At 45.3% G+C, this 20628-nt stretch overlaps 1 protein-coding gene and 2 non-coding genes across 3 annotated transcripts in view; 2 read left to right on the forward strand and 1 right to left on the reverse strand.

The window, feature by feature from the left end:
- SHROOM4 (shroom family member 4) overlaps positions 1-11769 on the reverse strand; it is a 49087-nt gene extending 37318 nt beyond the window's left edge. The window contains exons 1-3 of the mRNA XM_032475715.1: positions 11363-11769; positions 6002-6136; positions 865-3349 (exon numbers count right to left, since the gene is read on the reverse strand). Coding sequence (XP_032331606.1) covers positions 865-3349; positions 6002-6057 — 2541 coding nt within the window. The 5' untranslated portion in view covers positions 6058-6136; positions 11363-11769. The remainder of the gene's footprint in view (positions 1-864; positions 3350-6001; positions 6137-11362) is intronic.
- Positions 11770-13130: 1361 nt separating this feature from the next.
- On the forward strand, positions 13131-13202 carry TRNAV-AAC. The gene has a single exon. It is a non-coding gene; the product is annotated as a tRNA-Val (tRNA).
- A 6439-nt stretch (positions 13203-19641) lies between these two features.
- Positions 19642-19745, forward strand: LOC116662336. The gene has a single exon (XR_004318372.1). It is a non-coding gene; the product is annotated as a U6 spliceosomal RNA (small nuclear RNA).
- The last annotated feature ends 883 nt before the right edge of the window (positions 19746-20628 follow it).

The following is a 20628-nucleotide window of genomic DNA, read 5'->3' on the forward strand; positions in this document are numbered from 1 at the left end:
GTCATTCAGAAGTGTCGGTCTGTGCAACAATTCAACACAATAACTAACTTCTGGTTTGAGTGCACCAGCCAAAAGGTGGCCCTAGAAAAGCCGTGGGGAAGAAATTTGGCAGTAAGCTGGCAAGGGCATACAGAGTCCTCTCAGAGATGCCCTGGGGGATGGTGGTGGCTTGTATTAGGGCTGTAGGTCATAACCAGAGGAGAGCCACAGCCAGTTTCAACCTGGGTCTTTGACAGAGACAGACAGGAGAAGAGGGAAAGGATTTGCCCTTCAGAAAACCAGACAATCAGATCTCTGAGAGCTAAGCCTGGGAGACATTTGCAAATTTGGCAGCTTCAAATAGTTTTAAAGCAGGAAAGGGAAGGGACTGCATGTTGGTTTGTATCAGGCACTGAGCCTGGCACTCTGTGTTAAACAATCTTCTTTGATCCTCCCAACCAATCCAAGGGGCAGCCATTATTTTCCTCTCCTTTAGAGATGAGGTAATAAAACCTTATTTCATACTGGCCATTTTATGAAGTAAAACTTCTTTTTTAATTTTCCCTTTAAAAATCATGTAACTACCACTTTTGGTGGTTGAATGACTCACTTAAGGTCACTCAGATACCAACTGTATAGTCAAGCTATAAAGCCCAGTTCTGTCCATTTTGTGGAGCAAAAGTTATTTTATTCTAACTCGAAAGATGAGGTAACTGCAATTCTGGTGACTGAGTGTCTTGCCCAAGGTTAGTCAGCTATCTTCTGGTGTGGCCAGCACTATATAGTTTTAAGGCATTAGAATTGCTATCTTTTCCAATGATTTGCCTAGTTTTCTCCTCACAAAGAGAATAATGAAGCTCACCCATCCAAGAACCAAGTCCTCACCTGCACCGTTGGCTTCCTAGGTTTCCAAGCGTTGCCTGGTGCCAAGCTGCTGTCCTCGAGGGTACCATGCTGGGAATTATGATAGCAAGCTGAACACCGAACGCACTGATGGTGGTGGCATCGGCAGTTGTAGCAATTTGGCACCATATTTCTCTTTCGCAAAGCAGGGCAGATTTCTCCAGAACAATAAAGGCAAGGGTCATGGACTACAGCTCCCTGGACACTGCAGGAGTAAGAGCACGTCCTGCGGTAATCAAAATCACCACAGTGGAGTGGCTTACAACACATGGACTGTTCTAGACCTTTGCTCGCAAAACATTCTGTGTAAGTGGAAGTTTCTGACTGAAGGGGTGACATGGAATGATACGACTGGTCTGTGGCATGATACGGTTGGTCGGTGGAATGATATGATTGGTCCAGGGGATGGCGCCTCAATTCCCTATAGCTGGAGCTCATTGGCTGGAAGTTTTGGTCCAGAGGTTTTGGTCTCTGGGTAAAAGTCTTGCTATGAGTGGTTAAACCAGGCAAGTGAGATGTAGATAAGGATTTGCTACTCTCTTCAAAGAACTTTCTTCTGTCTGCAAAGGGCAAGAGGATGGCTTCCTCCCCAGCTTGAGCACTAGAAGCCTTCAATTCCTTGTCACCTGGGTTGGAAGGGCCTTCCATGGCTAGTGCCACGTGTGGCTGCAGGTTGTGCTCTGGGGACCACCTCCAATGACCTCCGTGGACTCCGCGGTGAACATTTGTTTTTTCAGAGTCTGAGGAGGATGGGTCGGAGGCTTTCCACCACGTGTTCAGGCTCAAAGAAGACTGGCCCGGTCTCTGGCCAGGGCTCATTTGTCCCTCCAAGCCCGTCCTAGATTCATGGCCCTCTAGGGCTTGGCTGAGGCACTCTGAAGACCTAGCCCTGAGTATCATACTCTTCTTGAAGAGCTTGTCTTTGGGGCTAGGTGGTTTCTTATATGAAGACAGAAGGGATGAGTTTGAGGCAGGAAGTGGTGGACTTTCTAGGGGCTCCTCTGTCTCTTCTACTGGCTCCTTGGGGTCACACAGCTGTGTCAAGGGACTCTTGCTCTTCTGGAGCTGGGCCTTCCTCCTCTGAATTTCGTTACGTAGATTGGTAGCAAAACGCTCACTCTTCCGCCGGTTTTGGATCGAGCGGCCCCGGGTCCCTCCGTTTCGCTTCCCACCTACCCGAACACACTCCTTGGGCTCACTGTCCCCTTCTTCAGTTGCCTCTGTGCTGCCAGCTACTTTAGTGGTTGAAGAACAGTCCCTGGTTGGTTGAGCAAGGGAACCAGAGGCAGAGGGTGGCTGGCTGGCCAATTCACTGTCTGCTCTGTTTGCTCTGTTTGGCTCCTGGAAACCTCTTTCTGGAGGGTGTCCATCGGCCTCTCCATGTGGGGAACTGCTTGGGCTCTGGCACCCTGAACCCAAAGGCCTCTCATCCACTGGCCTGGTCTTTCTCTCTTTGCTAGGCTGGTCCTGGGTTCCTCCCACAGGGGTACATGGGCTTTTCTTCCCAGTGTGGCTGCTGTGCAAAGGGGATACAGTCCACTCCTGCCCATCCTGCCCAGCTGGGAGCTCCGTCCCCTGGCTGCCCCTAGTGTCAAGGTGCATGTGCTGCAGGTGGGACACCAGCAGCTGCTCCGGGGCACTATGACGATGCCCTGTGGGTCCTGTGAGGTGTGGAGGGCTGCCAAAAGAGGAAGCCTTAGCCAGCTCTGCTGAAGCCTTGTTGAGTGGGCTGGAATCTATGCTGGAAGCTTTGTCATATGTTTTTGGGAATCCAACAGCTTTGGCCGAGGCCTCCATCAGTAGATGCTCAGAGCCCTTCTGGCTGGCTTCAGGGGGTTGGCTGAGCTCACAGTTCTGATGGCCCTCATTTGTCACTTCGTCTGGCCCGCTGAGGCAGCAGAACTTGTTAGGGTTCCTTGGGGAGAGCACAGTGTCTAAGCTAGGTTTCTCTTGTTGCAAGGAGTCCATAAGCTCAGAAGCCCTGCGCTGCTCTCCGTTGAGGAGTTGGGCTCTGGATGCCTGAAGACTATCTCGCCTCACTGGAGGTTGTGGGGGACCCCTGGCAGCCTTGGCAGGCCCTGAGGGCTGGACCTCCTGGGGACGGGATGACGTCTGGGAGCTTGGAGTCAGGTGGCCCCCACTGGTGAGCCGGCCGCCTCCTGAGGTCTCGGCCACATTAAGTCGGCCATTAGGGGCCTTAGTTGGCCCGGGGCCTTGCGTGCTGCAGTCTGCAGAGGCTGGCTCCTCTGGCCTGAGAGAAAGGGCACAGTCAGAGGTATTGGAGCTGGCCGAAAAGGAGCTATAGGCTGAATCACGCTGGTTGGGGTATGTGCTCTGGTCAATGGGCAAGAGGTGGCCCTCATAGGTGGCTTGGCCTGGTTGCTCCAGGCTCTCCATGCTGCCAATGGAGCTGCTTTTCTCGGTGCTGCAGTGCCTGGAGAGGGGACACCACTGCACGCACACGTCACTGAAAGACAGGATACACTGGTTAGTCAGCAACGTCACTGGATCCCTTTGCCACCATGGCCAGTCCTGCCACAGGAGAAGGCAGGAAAATCCAGAGGCACACATGCCACAAGGAGAGGGAGATGAGGCAAAAGAAGAAGGAAGGGAAACAGGGGAAGAGATGGACACTTGGGTGTGGCACAGAAATGTGGGAAAATGGGAGACAAGATGATCTACGGAAGAAGGATAGGGTGAGATCCCAAAGACAAAAAGTGTGACAACTCCATTGGGGGTTATGCTCTGTTTCTGTGCCTTCAGTGAGTCTAGAATTGCTTCTGGCCTGTCAGTGTCCCCAAAGAGCCAGCTGGAGCTCTCTGCTAGGAGAAAAGAAGCAGAGACTATAAGCATTTGCGAGGGGCCCTAGAGGGCTGATTCCATTTCAGCCAGCCCATCTTATAAATCTGTGTTTCTCAAATTGGAGCGGGCATCAGAATCACCCAGAGGGATCATCATAGCAGGTGACTAGGCCTCATGCCTAGAGTTTTAGGTCTGGGTGGGATCTGGAGAATTTTTACTTCTGACAGGTTCCTGGGCAAGGCTGATGCCATTGGTCCAGGGACCACGCTTTGGAGAACCACTGGCGTCAAGCCAGCCCTGTGAAGGGAAGTGATTGTGATGGGGTGATTTTCTCAAGATAGCCCAGCTCTAGTTCAAGGCCTGGACAGGACCAGAATTTAGGCGCTTCTCTGTTCTTTTCTTGATAATAGTCATCCCGACCATTTACCAAGGACCTATGTTGTGCCAGGCATTTTTCAATGTATCATGTCAAACTTCAAGGGAGAGATTATAATCTGCACTTGACAAATAAGAAAAACTGAAGCTTAGAGAGAGAAAGCAAAGTGACAAGCTCACCAAGTCACTAAAGAAGCAGAACTGGAATGTGAACCCAGGCCTCTGTGAGTCTAATGTCCTTGTTCTTCTGTTATACTGTCTGTTAAATGGGAATAGTATTATCTGTACCAGAAGGTTGCTTTGTGGTGAAGTCAGACAATAAAAGTAAAGCTCTTATACACATACGTATATACATTCGTTTTCATATTCTTTTTCATTATAGTCCTTACAAGATATTGAATATAATTCCCTGTACTATACAGTAGGTCCTTGTTGTTTATCTATTTTATACATAGTAATGTGTATCTGCAAATTTCGAACTTCCAATTTATCCCTTGTATATGTATGTGTATATATATGACTGAAACATTATGCTGTACACCAGAAATTGACACAACATTGTAAACTGACTATACTACAATAAAAAAAAGAATGCCAAAAAAAGTAAAGCTCTCATCACAGCCTGGGCACCTAGCAAAGGTTCAATACCTGGGAGCTGCTGCTCTCTTGATTGTTGTTCCCACTGCTACTGTTATCAGCATCCTCTCTACTACAAGCGTGTATGGATACTATAGTATCCTGCTCACCCACGCCGCCCTCATCCCCCCATGGCAAAGCCAAACTAGGAAGACCAAGGAAGGGATGAGGATCAGACCCAATCCCGAATTTTAAGTATCATTTCCCACACACAAAGTCAAACTGAGCCAAGTCATGCCAGTAACTCCCTATGATAGAACCTCAGAGGTTGCAGGCTGCTCTCAGAAAGGCCAAGTTTCCGAATGCCAGAGCTGAGCACTGGCAGGACCTCCCTTTCCCCACTGCCACCCGCCCAGGTCAGCCTCTCCTAATTCTTTTTTTCTCCCTGCCTTGCCCCTTAGCCACTCCACTCACTTGACCTCTGGGCTAGGAATCCATCAATTCCTGGTTGGCAAGGAGAGCTGCGACCCACACCCATCACCCTTTCTGCTGAAAACCACCCAACCCCCACTCCAACAGGATCCAAGCTTAGAATGTGTTTCTGTGTATTCTTCCAGAACAAAACTGCCTATGCCTCGGCCCTGAGCCCCTGGCTTCCAATGCCAAATAAAGACACTGTGTAGGGGCAAATGCAACCCTTAGCTTCCCTGAGCCTCCTAAACAGAGAACTCCTCTTGGAGGGAAGATTATGTCAGGTAAGGAAAAGGCAGCCAAGGCCAGCCGCTCTGCTGCCTCTGAGTTGGCTGAAAAAGTTCTTTGCATCTTCTGGGCAGATGTTCCAAAGACAAACCATACCAAGCCCCCCATGCTGAGAGATCCTCATTCTTGCAGGTGGACCCTGCTATTCAGGGAGGTCCCCATTCTGAAGGCTTTGGTTCTGTGGCAGAGCTGGATGAGAGGAACACTGGAGGAAGTCACCTGGGAGTCGCTGGAGCTAGAGAAGCAGACCAGAATTGAATCCTGGGCCCACCGACATTAGAGACCAGGATGATGAGGAGGAGCCAGGGAAAGGGTCTGCAAAGGAACAGCCGGTGAAATAAGATAAAAAGCAAGGAGAGGGGTGTCTGGCAAGCCAAGTAAGGTCAGTATTTCAAGGAAATATTTTCAAAAAGCAAAGGGACTGTCCTAAAGTCACAGAGAGTTAGCAGGAGATGAGGACTAGAAGCCAGGCACCCTGGACCCCAACTCCATTTTCTGGGATAGCATTCTGGGCTCAGCCACCTCCAATGGGGACTAGAGTGAGGGAGAAGGAGAAGCCAGGTTATCTCACCTCCAGGCTGTCTTGAGAGGAGGGTTCTAGACTCACCTAGTGTTGCAGCCGGAATGCCAGGACAAGCTGAAGGCTTCAGAAGGGAAATGCATGGTGGTGGCCGCTTCAGGGCATCCCTCCAGCAGCTTGGCCACATGCCATGAGTGCGGCCTAATGACAGGGGCGTTTCTCCTACAGCAAGAGAGGGACAGGAAGTCAACTTAGGGAACCAGAGCTGAAATCACTTCCCAGGCAGCTTCCACCCCCACCCCCTCTTTCCTTTAAATGAAGTAGGCCATCTTGTAAGGAGCTGGTGTAGGAATCTTTGTGGCTCCCCTCAGCACCCAGTACCCAAATCTCCTTCACCCCGAGGGCAATTCCTGGAGTTACAGAAGGTTAGCCTCACAGGGCTCTTTTGCTTATGGGTATATCCCAAGCATGTACCGCAGTGCCAGAGACACAGTAGATGCTCAATAAATATTCATGGAATAAGTGAGTGTAGCTGCCCAATGAATGGCATGCCCACCTCAAGTTTTCTTGGAGAAAAATAATCAATCTGACCCATCTTCCCATTTTTCTCTAAGAAACGAAGAGGGAAATGATTGAGAAGTTTGAACAAATCAACACCAGACTGTCAATTCTCTAATTTTCACTCATTCATTTGATTAGCATTTGTGGTACATGTGCGGTCTACCATCTGTGCATAGCTCTGGGGATACAGAGATTAATCAAACATAGGCTTTGCCCTTGAAAACTTACAGATTAGTGAGAGTGAAAGAGCTAGCACAAATAAAGCACAGTAAAGGCATTGAGACAGTGAATGAGAAAATGGGCAAAGAGATGAAGTAGCGAAGTTTGCAGGCAAAGTGGTGGCAGGGAGCCCCAAATCCTGCCAGGAAAGATCGAACAAGGAGGTGGATGGCATGGTGATAGGCTGACAGAGGAGACTCTTCAGCAGCAGAGGGGTGAATAAAGGGAAACAGGTCTGAGACCAAGGTCCTGGATGCAACCATAGGGTCCTTCTGGTGCCGGAGGCTACAGCCACAACTCTTGTACTGACTGGCTTACACAGGACCCATCCATGTCCTCGGGTATATTTCACATAAATAGACACCGCCCTTGTCAGTGGGGAAGAATGGTATAGGGAAGAGTACATGTGGGGCATGAGTAGTGCCAGGAGATAAGAGATGACTGATGTGAGGGAGAATGAGAGAGAGAAAGGGGGGGAGGGGGAGAATGAAAGAAGAGGGAGGGGGAAGAGGGAAGGGGGAATGAGAGAGAGGACAGGGGAGGGGAGGAAAGGAGAGAAAAGGAGGGAGGGGGAGAAAATAAGGAGAGAAAGATGTCAGAAGGGCTGGTAATATTCAATACTTTGTAATAGACTATAATGAAAAAGAATATGAAAAGGAATATATATATATATATATATATATATATATATATATATATATATATATATATATATATAATAACCATGCTGTATGCCAGAAATTATCACAACATTGTAGCAGAGGATGGTATAGCTCAGTGGTAGAGTATATGATTAGCATGCATGAGGTCCTGGATTCAATCTCCACTACCTCCAACCTCCACTGAAATAAAGACAAATAAAAAAACCTAACTACCTCCCCACCCCCAATTTTTTTTAAATTAAAAAAAAAACCCACAACATTGTAAACTGACTATAGTTCAATTAGAAAAAAAAAAGAAGGGCCAGGTAGATGATGGAAATAAGAGAGAGCAATGATACAGAGGAAAAGCAAATGACGGAAAGGGAGAAAAGTCTGAGGAAGTTTATAGGGAACTACATAGAGAAAAATGGATGACAGTGTATGAGATGGATGACAGAGTAAGCGAAACAGATGATAAATAAAGGAGATGACAGAAAGATAAGTAGATGATAGCTTACTGACTAATTTATTCATTCATTTACTGTGGCAGATTCTATACTAGACACACCACACACCAAGAGAGCAAAGCTGATGAAGATAAGGGCTCCTGTTTTCAACACTCTTGTTATGTAGTGGGATCAATCAGCTCTCTACCTCCCAGGAGCAGTAGCAGACAGACTCAAGCTGGATTCCATCCTGGCTGGGAATGCCCCTCACCCCAGAGGAAACCCAGAAAATCCCAGCAGTGCAAGGCTCTCGAGGGCGAAGGCCTAAAAAGGTAGTCCTGAAGAGAATGGCCTTGTGGCCGGGGGGGGGGGGGGGACACGGGTTGAGTGGTCTCAGACACAGAGGAGGTGGAAGAGGAAGGGCAGTGGAAGCTGCCGGCCAAAGGTCAGGAAACCAGGGCCGCAGGTCAGCAGCAGCGGCTTAAATTTATGGGAACGAAAGGCAGGTGGGGCCCCCTGCATTTAACCACACTGTTCTATTATGGATTTTGGAGTGCCCAGCAGGGAGGCTGAAGGCACAAGAAGACCTTGGGGGAAGGTGCCTGCCCCAGAGTCTCACACATAAAACCATGATGCTAGAAATCTCTCCAGTGGCTGTCAACAGCAGTCAATTTCTAAAAATGATTTAAAAAGCATCTTGGGTTGTGGCGGTAGTATACAGCTCAGTGGTAGAGTATATACTCAGCGTGCACAGGGTCCTGGGTTCAATCCCCTGTACCTCCATCAAGAAAGTAAAAAAATAAATAAAAAGCATCTCACAGAAGTACTATGTACCTCTATGTACTATGTACCTCTATGTACTATGTACCATGGATATCTACTATGTACTATGCTTCTAGGCACTGAGGATACAGCGGAGAACAGGGCACCTCTCTTATTTGGGGCCCTTCTTCCACATCCCAGATTCCTGAGGTTCTGAGTCCAGGGTTTAAAATGTGAGTAGTCAACCTTGGTACCACCTTCTCCTCAACCATCCAATCCTTTACTGAGTTCTACTGAGTCTTCTTTCATAATATCTCTTTGGCATTGCCTCTTTCTCTCCCTGCACTGCCCCTCACCCCCACTACCATTTTCACTGAGACTATTCCACATAATCATACTTCTCCACAGAACCCAGCACCACCACCTCCTGTTCTAGTCCAGGCCTTTGACACCTGATGTCCAACATACAGTGTTAGTCTGCTAGTCATCTCACATTGTTTCATTTCCAGTCACTGCTCTTAGATCTTACCATGTCAAATACCAGTTGGATTTTGGCACTTTCCTATTCAAGAATCTTCATTGGCTCCCTATTTCTTAACCTGTCCAGCATTAAATGTGAAGTGGATCCAAGTTTCAAAGCCCTCAGAAGGGCTTCAAGATGGTGGAATAGAAGGACGTGGGGCTCATCCTCTCTCACAAATACAACTTTCAAAGCCCTCTATAAGCTATCTGAACCCACTCATCCCAACCTCTCGTTTCTCTGCTCCAATCATGCCCTGCAACCAGCTTTATGCCTTTGCTATTGGTTTCCAGTAGAATCCGGCACCGGCTGTGGAGTTGGAGCACCTTGGTTTGAATCTCAGCTCCTCCACTTATTAGCTCTGTTGCTTTAGACAGGTGCCCCCACTTCTCTGAGCTCTAGTTGCCATGACAATAAAATGGGGATAATAGTACCTAATTAATGGGGTGGTAGAGATCAAATGAGACAGTGCATGTCAACTGCCTGGAACAGGGTCTGGTAAGACCTCAATCAATTTCAGTTGATTATGACTGCTCCCTCTGCCTGGAATGCCCCCTTTCATTTTCTTAATCAAAATCCACTGTTCTTCCAGGTACTCCTCAAGTAAGATTACTCCAGGGAGCTTGTCCTCAGTAATCTAGTCCTCACAATTTAACCCAAAATAATATAGTGTTTTATACTGCTCATTATCATTTCATGTATGTCAGTCTCATTCTACCAACTATACCAAGCCAGTAGATGATGAGACTAAAACAAGTGAGACAAATCTACTAGGTTCACATCCTAACTTTACCACTTTGGATGTGTGATTCTACGGAAGTCACTTAACCCATCTGAGCTTTAGTTTTCTTACCTGAAAAAAAAGAACAACAATCCTTACTGGGCTAGGTTATTGTGGAGATGAGAGAGAATATTCTCAAAGCATCTGGGACACAGTGATGTGTTGCAAGTGGTCAAAAAGTAGTAGGGACGATAATAAGGGTTGTCGGCTTACACTTGTCCTTCTTGATGGTTCAAGATTATCTCCACCCAGATTTGTCCATCCACTGTCAAGGTTCCACTAGCATCACTCCCTTGCCACACTTTGAAAGGCAACTTACAAAGGCCCCTACTCTCTCTAGGATTTCTCCAGGAGGGGGAAACAACCCTAAAGGAGACAGAAGCAAGACAGTGGGGGCATTGGGACCACTGGGAGGAAAGCACAAGATGCAGGGAGGAAAATCCCAGTGGAGGCACTGCAGCCAGAGATGGAGCCTTCTAGCCCTAGTAGGGGAAAGGACTGGAAACTACTTAGAGGGTCTAATGCTTGGCCTATTATTATTTTTCCTGAATAGCCCTAGCCTTGGAGTCAGTCCACACTCACATTCCAATCCTAGTCGTGTGACCTTGTGCAAATCACTTCTCTGAGTTGTAGATTATTAATCTGTAAAATGGGGATGATAACCATCCCTTATTCATGAGTTTACAGTCTGGATTAAATGCAGTCCCATGTGTGAAATCACTCAGCCTAATGCCTGACATACTATTAACTTAAAAAGCAAACAAACACAGGGACCATTTATTGAATACTTAAGAGGTACCCGGCACTAAGCACTCTGCATACGTTAGCTTATTCAATCCTGATTCCAACCTCATTGCTAACTGCTATTATTATGTCCCCTTTATAGATGAGGAAACAGAGACACAGAAAGCTGAACTGCTTTGTCAAGAATCCAAAGCTAGTAACCAGCACTTGACGGTGAGGCTCAGGTCCTCCAGCCCTTTCTAGGATACCACATGACCCCACCTCCCCCAAGAGGGGTCTATCTCAAAAAGCTTATATACCTGAGGCTTCTCTTAGCCATTACCTGAAGAAGTAATCTGAAAAGGAAAGGCTCGGTAGTCCTAACATTTAAATCATCCCCTCCTTCAGCAGTGGGGAAGGAGGATGAGGAGAAATAAGCATGCAGCTAAGAAAATGCCAACCACCAACTATCTAGCTCCAGGTCTAGCTGTGGAGGGAACAACTCGGGTGCCTGCCATCTCTCCTAAGGCACTATCATGAAACACACACCCTATCATTCATCACCACCAAATTCTTTCTTAGGAAGCAAAAAGAAAGGGATATTGAAGAAAGAAAGCAGGAGCTGGGTGGGTATAGCTCAGTGGTAGAGTGCCTGCTTAGCATGCATAGGGTCCTGGGTTCTATCCCCAGTACCTCCATTAAAGCAAGCAAGCAAGCAAGCAAGCAAGCAAGCAAGCAAGCAGAAGGGGGAAGTGGGGCAGCAGCCATGATGGCCATGGCTACCATAGTACCTACCATGGAAGTTGCCAGGGTTGGGGAGATGGCTTAGGAGAGAGCTGGGTATCCAGCCAGCTCAGCTGCTCATCAACAAACCCTCCAGCCAGCCCCCAGGGCTTCGTTCTGTGGGCTGGATCCTCCCTTAGCTGAGACCCATCTGCCTTCCTTTAAGACCTCTTGAGAGAAGAGGCCATCAGCCCAAGCCCCTGAGTGGGCTCCAAGGGGCTCAGGCACAGTCAGGTCCCAGTTCCAAGAACAGAAAGGAGTAGCACTGAAGGCAAGGTGTGGCCATGAGCCTGGTTGTGCCCAGATGAGGCCACAGTCCTAGGGAATGAAAGCCAGGGTCAAGGGCTGGTTAGGAATGAAGACGCTGCTCCAGAAACCAGCCAGCACCCTGGTGGCAAAGGGAAGGATGAAAGGCAGTTCCAGCCGCATAAACAGCCCCCCTGTTCCCTACTCCAGCCTCCTCTGAGCCCTGACCCGCCCCCTTCCCCAGCTCAGAAGCCAATAAGGAAGCTGGGCCCCCAGCTACTGCTAGAACTCAGGAAAGGAGCAAGGAAATGATGTTTGGGAAAGATAAAGCGGGTGTCTAAAAAGAATTTTTAAAAATACACGTAAGTGAGAGAGAAAAATACCCCAGACACATACACTTAAAAGAATTCCTGTGCTTCCTGGACTGAGATGACCCCACCCAGCCATCTCCGCGGGCCCCCTGGGCCCCAGAAAAGGAAAGCCCAGATCAGCCCAGCCTAGCAGCCTCCAGTTCCAGAAAAGCAAGTAGCAAGACAAGCTGGTTTTACATAGCCGGGGGCAAGTGACCTAGAGATTACCCAAGATGAATGTCCTGCTGACATATAAAGACTTACAAACCATTCTGGGCCGTATTGGCAGGGTTGGAATGTCCTACCGGCACCTGAGCAGACCCAGAGGACACTCAATTGCACACCAGAGACCCCAACTCCAGAACAGTGCTGCCTGGGGTCAGAGTCCCTGCCTCTGCAATGAATTTGCTCTGACCTCTAGTGATGTACTCCCCCTCTCTGGGCTTCTGTTTCCTCTTTGCAAAATAAAACATTCAAGTCCACTGTCACAAACAACCCCTCCAGCGATGGTATGTTCTAATGTCATGGTTGCAGGCCTCTGGCCAGGGGTCCGCCAGCTGTCCTCACTGACCCACGCCACAGCCACACCCCAGAGCAGCCCCACGAGAGTATGTCGCACATCCTGAGCCCAAGCTTGGGTATCAGAATTGAAATTCTCTTGGGGATTCAGAGTTGGGGTTTACCCTTCATAATACTCCTGGATCCCCAGTCCGGTTGGGGATCTTGGTGGCTGGTCCCATTTCTAGCCATTTCTGGTGCCTGAGTTTGCTTCCTCAGGACAAGAAGTACGCTAGGGCCTTTCCTCTCTGGGGAAAGCATGCCGGGAGGCCCCTTCCCCTCTCTTCCCTCTGTGCCTCCTAGGGAGGTCTGGGTCGACTTTTTTTTATTCCAGAAGAGGCAGGTGCCATCCAGGTAAGACTACAGGCCCTCCTTTGGCAGTTAGAAGTACTGTGAGGGGGAAGTTTGGGGATATGGTGGGCATGCGGATCTGTCTTGGAGTATCAGCTTTACCACTTACTAGTTGTTTGGCCTTGGGCCTGTCACGGAGCCTCCATTTCCTCATCTGCAGCACATGCCTGGAATTCAATAGGCGTTCAATAAATAATATCCGTTATGAACATTATCCTCTACCCCATAAGAATGGGCAAGGCACTAGGACTGCCAAGAGAAGAATTCCTTGCGGGGAGGGTATAGCTCAGTGGTAGAGGGCCTGCTTAACATGCATGAGGTCCTGGGTTCAATCCCCAGTACCTCCATTAACAAAGAAAGGAAGGAAGGAAGGAAGGAAGGAAGAAAGAGAAAGAACTTCTTCAAGCCAAATAAGGTGAATGTGAAAGGACTAAGAGAAGGTTCAAAAGCCAAGCCTAGTTCTCTAGAGCAGTACTTCTCAAACTTCAATAGCCATACTAATCACCTGGCCATCTCAAATCTGATTCTGATTCAGTAAGTCTAGAGTGGGCTCCAGACTCTTTCTAACAAGCTCTAGAGTGATGGTGATGGTGCTGGTGTGATAATCACACTGTGCCAATAAACTAGGGCATACGATAGCTTTAGTGTTTGCAGTATGCTGGGGAATAACCCTTGGTGTCAAAAAGCATCAGGATAAACAGTCAATTCACATGGCATTGCTTGGGCCTGGGGGCCCAGCCTTCCCAAATCTTCTTGCCTCCCTCCTTCCACTCAGTAACCCAGCCCATAAAAATGCTTCCCTGAGGAGGCTAATAGACCCTCACTTCCTAAGAAAATGAAGAATAATAAATTTGATAGCAGTCTGGCCCTGTCAGTAGCCAGATGAGGCTGAGGAAGTTTTTTTTTTTTTTTTAATTGAAGTATAGCCGATTTACAACATTGTGTTAATTTCTGGTGTACAGCATAGTGATTCAGATTTTATATATATACATATATACATATATATACACACACACATATATATATATATATGTATATATATATATACACACACACACACACACATATATATATTCCTTTTCATATTCTTTTTTATTATAGGCTATTACAAGGTATTGAGTAGAGTTCCCTGTGCTACACAGCAGAACACTGTCGTTTATCTCCTTTATATATAGGAGTTAGTATCTGCAAATCCAGAACTCCCAATTTACCCCTCCCCATCTCTTTCCCCACCAAGTAACCATAAGTTTGTTTTCTATGTCTGTGAGTCTGTCTCTGTTCTATAAATAAGTCATCTGTGGCCTTTTTTAGATTCCACATATAAGTGATATCATATGGTATTTTTCTTTCTCTTTCTGGAAGTTTTGACTAGAGGTGTTCATGGGACTGGCTGAGGTAGGGAGTCAGGGTGGGAGTGTGAAGCTGGGTGGTCACCACATGAGGTGATCTGATGAGCAGGTGGACACAGACAGCGTACACTCAGGAAATCCTTGGGCAGAGGATGATAAGAGCAATGTGAGCAGTTTGGCCAGTTGGGATTCGGGAAAGAGGCTGGGATATGAGGTGGGGGTATAGGGAGCACCTTCTGACTTAGCAGAGGTGAGTTCTGGACAACATGAGCAAGTGTTACCTTCAGTGTTCAGGGGAAGGTAAAGATGACTGCTTCTTTTCCAAACACTCAGAGGATAGGAACTTGGCATGGGTGCAAGGAGGGTGGGCACATTGTGGCAGAGGTGGCAGATCAGTCAGAAGCTGGCTCCCAGAAGAGTCCTTGTAAAGGCTGATGTGAGAGGTGTGGGGAGGGAGGTGGACCAATTCTAGAAGGAGTCAATCTCCAGCTACTCTAGTGGGCTGTCACCCCAATATCTTCTGACAGCACTACTTGTCTCTGAACCTGGCTCCAAACAGACCCCTCAAGGGCTACTTGTTGGGGGGAAGGTAGGGGATGAGCAGAAGATGAACAATGGCTCTGTCCCAACCCAGGGCCAGAAGTAAAATATGGCCCCTGTTGCTTGGGGTCGTGCTTAGCCTGAGGTCTGGGCCATAACCAACTTCAGGCTCTTTCCTCTTCTGAAAGTGTTTAGATAAGGAGAAGCACAAAAGAGTGTCCTTGATTAGCTCTGTTTACTTTCTGTGGCTCGGCCAGCCTCCTCCTAGACAGCACATTCCACCTGCCCCACATGAAGGAATCCAAGCTCTTTCTGGCCCGCTCAGCAGGAAGGGAAGCCCGCACACAGGCCGGTGGACAGAACAATGCCTGGCTTGTTTATCTGACAGAAGAAGGCAAAAGCTGCTTGGTTGCAATAGAGGGATACAGAGTTATGAAGGTCTCCTCACACCCCACTGTTAGCTGGGGGACCCTGCAGCCTGGGGATCCAGAGACCCTTCCTTTTACAGACCCAACCAAGGGGGAACATGTATGTGTATGTGTATGTATTTGTGTGTATGGGTATGGGTATGTACGTGTGTATTTGTGTATATGTCTATATGTGTGTGTGTGTGTGTGTGTGTGTGTGTGTGTGTGTATATATATATATGTCTGTATAATTTTATTTATTTATTTAAAAAACAGCTTTCAGGGGGAGGGTATAGCTCAGTGGTAGAGCACATGCTTAACATGCACAAGGTTCTGGGTTCAATCCCTAGTACTTCCATTAAAACAAATAAACAAATAAATAAATTTCTAATTACCTCCCCCCCAAAATAAAAACAAAATAAAAATTTATAAGACAGATTTATTGAGACATAATTCACACACCATAAAAAACTCACCCACTTTAAGTTTACAGTTAAATGGTTTTTAGTATATTGACAGAATTATGCAATCATCACCATAATCAACTAGAATATTTTTATCATACCACAAAGAAACCCCATCCCTCCATCTCCCCCACCCCTATCTCTAGTTCTTGGTGACCACTAATCTATTTTCTGTCTCTATGGACTTGATTTTAGTTTTTAGGTTTATTTATTTTTTAAAAGATTTTCTTTTGTAATGGAGGTACTGGGGATTGAACCCAGGATCTTGTGCATGCTAAGCATACACTCTACCACTGAGCATACCCTCCCCCACTAATCTACTTTCTGTCTCTATGGACTTGTTTTTAAAAAATTTTAAGTTTATTTTTTAAAATTTTTGTTTAACAGAGGTACTGGGATTGGATTGAACCCAGGACTTTGTGCATGCTAAGCATATGCTCTACACCTGAGCTATACCCTCCCTCTCTATGGACTTATTTATTCTGACCATTTCATTTCAGTGGAATCATATAATATGTGATTTTTTTGTTTGTTTTTGGATTCTTTCATTTAGCATGTTTTCAAGGTTCACCAGTGTAGTATCATGCATCAGTACTTCATTTTTTATTGCCGAATAATATTCCATTCTGTATACTACAATTTACTTATCTATTTACCAGTTGATGGACATTTGTGTTGTTTCTATAATTTTAAAGAGAACTTTTAAGACAATGCCTTTCTTGTCCATTGGAGAGTTATAATTTGAGTCATCTGAGAGTCAGGTACTTCATGTAGAAAGAGATTTTGGTACCTAGTTCTGCCTCCCAACCTTTCCCAATTCCTCTATCTCCCCTCACCTCTCTGAATAGCCAGGTCAAGTTCTTTCATGTAAATTTGCTGGATCCCCCTCTCCACCCTCCAGCTCAGGATCATTCCTGGCTAAAAGGAAACCCAGGGTAGTAAATAAGAAAGGAAGGGCATGTTGGGGCAAAAGTGAAGACTCCCTCAAATGCTGTGATGGGTGTCAGTGGGTGCCTTTTGGCTTTCCAAGTCAGAAGTGATACCTTCATCTGGTTAGGACCTTTACAATTGAACTTCTGCTTTCATTTCTCCATTTTTTCCACATTGGACTCTTTAAAACACAAGGACACCTCTTTTTCTAAAGAAGGTTGGAAGGAGCCAACCATATGAATGACAGAGGAGAGCTGTGCAAATATTAGGGGCTAGAAAAATGCTTAGTGATTTAGAAACACAGTACTTGGAAGTCTCTTTCAGAGTGGACTGGGAAGCACATTCTCGTTTTTCTACATACAGTCTGATAAAAACATACCTATCATATACTGTCAATGATCCCAAAGACAAGGAGGTGGGTGGGGCATATTTCATAGTTTCTAGAAGCAAGGGGAGCAAGTCAAGGATCTGTCTTCCCTGTGTATACGAAAGCTAAGGGTGCAACCCCAGAGGGCTGAGGGAGACTTCAGAGGAGCATACAGGGGAAATGACAATAGGCTCACAGAACACCATCTATTGAGTCAGCTTCTGCCATGATGCTCAATTTCCTAAACCAACACCCAGAGTGATAAAGAAAGTGAAGGATGTTTGTATTCCAGCTCTGGTTTCTAACAGTAGTATTTGGGAAGGAGGTTCCAGGTATAATGAAAGATTTTGTTTCTTCTCCCTTTAAGCCAAATACCTTCTTCAGCTCCAACTCAGTATTGGAGACACCAATTTTTTGGATAAGGATGGAATCCACACAGGTTTTCCCCCAAGTCAAGTTTCAAATGCCTTAGAATTGCTTGTGGCCACTACCTGAGTCATCTCCACTACTAAAGACATACAGCCCAAGGAACAACAGGCAACAACAGTGATGACCCCAAGAGAACCAAGAGAACCTACTTGCTCACTTTGAGCTAACATGACAATGAGGAAGGGCCAGTGCTCAGAGATCTGGAGCCCAGTGAGCAAGGTGGATAGTAGTGGGACATGAGGTTGGGGAAGTGCCAAGGTCAGACCATGGAGTTTTCAAAGGCCAACGTAAGAAGTCTGTATTTTATTCTCAGCGCAGTGGGAAGCTACTGGGGGTTGTTAAGCAGAGGACTATCATGATCTAAGTTTTAAAAAGATCTCACCTGGCTGATGCATTTAGGCAGAACAAGAATAGAAGCCAGGGAACCAGTTAAAAAGTCCCTTATAGGTAAGAGACAATGGTGGTTTGTTCGAGGGAGGAAGCAACAGAGGTCAAGAAAAAAGGGTTTATTAGAGATTTCTTAAAGAGGTAGAGCTGACAGCATTGGTTGATGGATTGCATGTGGAGAGTGAAGGAAAAAAGAGAATTAGCCATGACATTTGGGTCATCTGGCATCTGGACCTTCCTAGCACAGAATTTATTCCTGAAACTGAGTCATTAGTAGCTCTTTAAAAAAAAAGTTGGCAGTCTTCACCAGTCTTTTATTCAAGCATTTATGGAACTCTTATCTACATTTCAGGTGCTTGGAGAGGTACTATGGAATACGTCAAAACGAAAAAGATATTATCCCTGTGCTCAAGAAATTTATAATGTGGTAGGGGGGTAAATAAAAATACCTAAGTAACTAAACAGGGCAGAATGTCTTATCATAAAGGAAAAGCTAACAAAATGAGAGTTTTTTTTTTAAAAAAGGAGAATAACAAAGATTTACTGTATAGTGCAGGAAACTATATTCAATATCTTGTATAACCTATAATGGAAAAGAACCAAAAAAGATATAGGTAGATAGATAGATAGATAGATAGATAGATAGATAGATAGATAGATAATCTGAATCACTTTGCTGTACACCTGAAACTAACACAATATTGTAAATCAACTATACTTCAATTTAAACAAATTAAAAAACACTCATGTAATAAAAACATTATTAAGCAAGCTTCCTTAATTTTTTGTTGAAAATATTATAAAATTGGTGTCTAAAACCAGATAGTCCATGGGGGGAAAAAGGGAGAAAGCACCACTCGTTGAATGCAGGAAGACCTGACAGAACCTCTGATTTTGAAAACTCAGTACAATTTTAAACTGGAGGAGACTAGGGAAGAGGTCATGCCAGGGTTTGCATAAAGAAGAGAGGGAAAAGCAGGAATATGCTGAGAGAAGAACATAGTTTTGTGTAAGGCACACAAGCAGTAAAATTAGAATGATGGAAGAACGTGATGGGCCTTAAGTGCCAGGATAAAGCATTTACTTTATATAATCCCATAGGCAAAGAGAGAGGCTTTGGAGGTTCCAGGATAGGAGAGAAACATGGTGAAAGCAGCATGTTAGGAAGGTTATTCTCATAGCCACATGTAGAATGAATCATGTGGATAAGTACTGAAATCATAGTGACGTGAGTAGGCCAGTGCGTGATAGACACAGTAAAAGATAGAACTAGAGCAATGACCATGAGAATGGAGCAGAAGGGAAGGATGTGAGAAAGAATATGAGAGACAGAATCTAAGAAACTTGGGCTACTAATGCAATATGGAGGAGAGAGAGGAGTGAAGGTGGCCATGAGACACCTGGGAGAAAAGTGGTATCACTAATCTAGACAAGGAAGCTGAGAGCATGAGCTGGCTTCAGGAGACATGAGTTTGGTTTTAGGCACGAGCGTGTTTGTTATGCTGTCAAATTATGTAGATAGTTATACTCAGTAAGCTACCTGACATCTGGGCTGCAGTCTGAGAAAGGTTAGTGTGGGGTCCATACATGTGGTTATGACCCACAGAGAGGAGGCATCTGAGGCTGTCACAGCGGGTGTGAGTGCCCATGGTAAATGCATGCAAAGGAAAGAGGGTGGTGACATATCTTTACATAACAGCTAGAGAGGCAGAAGAGCTAATCAAAAGGCCAAAAAAAAATGCCAATTTCAATGATATTGGCTATATATATATTCAAACTAAGTGTCAGCAAAGTTGCAGGGAAATAGGCATTCTTCTTCTTCTACATTGCTGGATGGGAATGGATCTGGAGACACATTTGCCAGAGGGAGATTTGCCATATGTTACCAAGAGACATAAAAATGTTCCTACTGTGCTTGCTTCAGCTGACATATACTAAAATTGGAATGATACAGAAAAGATTAGCATGGCCCTTGAACAAGGATGACATGCGAATTTGTGAAGCATTCCATATTTTTTTCTGGAATTAGACAGTGGTGATGGTTGTACAACCTTGTAAATATACTAAAAAACACGGAATTTCACACTGGAAAGTAATGAATTTTATGGGAAGTGAGTTACATCTTTAAAAAAATTTCCTACCCTTTGATCCAGTCTTTCCATTCTGAGGATTCTATCCTAAGAGAACAATTAGAGATGCACACATTGATTTATGGACATGAAGTATCATCCACAGCAGGATTATTTATAAGGTAAAATTAGGAACATCCCAACCGTTCAACATTTAGGAAGTTAGGTGAAGGAATAATAGTCTGCCATTAAAACCCCTCCATTAAAAAATTTAAATAAATAAACCTAATTAACCCCCAAATATATAAATAGACATATAAGTAAAAATAGAAATAGACTCACTGACATAGAAAACAAACTTATAGTTACCAAAGGAGAAAGGACAGGGGGAGGGATAAACTAGGAATTTAGGATTAACAGATACACACTACTATGTAAAAATGGATGGGGGAAAGGAAAATCTGGTGGGGGGTGATGGAGTATAGCACAGGGAACTATATTTAATATCCTGTAATAACCCATAATGGAAAAGAATCTGAAAAGAATATGTATGTGATTCAGTGATTCAGTTTATATATATATATATATATATATATATATATATATATATATACACACACACACATACACACACACATATATATATATATATACATATATATATGATACTTTGCTGAATCACTTTGCTGTATACCTAAAACATTGTAAATCAACTATATGTCAATAAAAAAGTAAAAAAAAATGTTTTGAAGGCTGCTTAATGATCCTGGAAAAGGCTCACAATATAATGGTAAGTGAAAAAACAATACACAAACCTATACATGGTACAGC

Source organism: Camelus ferus, chromosome X, assembly GCF_009834535.1.
Source record: "Camelus ferus isolate YT-003-E chromosome X, BCGSAC_Cfer_1.0, whole genome shotgun sequence".
NCBI classification, from domain to species: Eukaryota; Metazoa; Chordata; class Mammalia; order Artiodactyla; family Camelidae; genus Camelus; species Camelus ferus.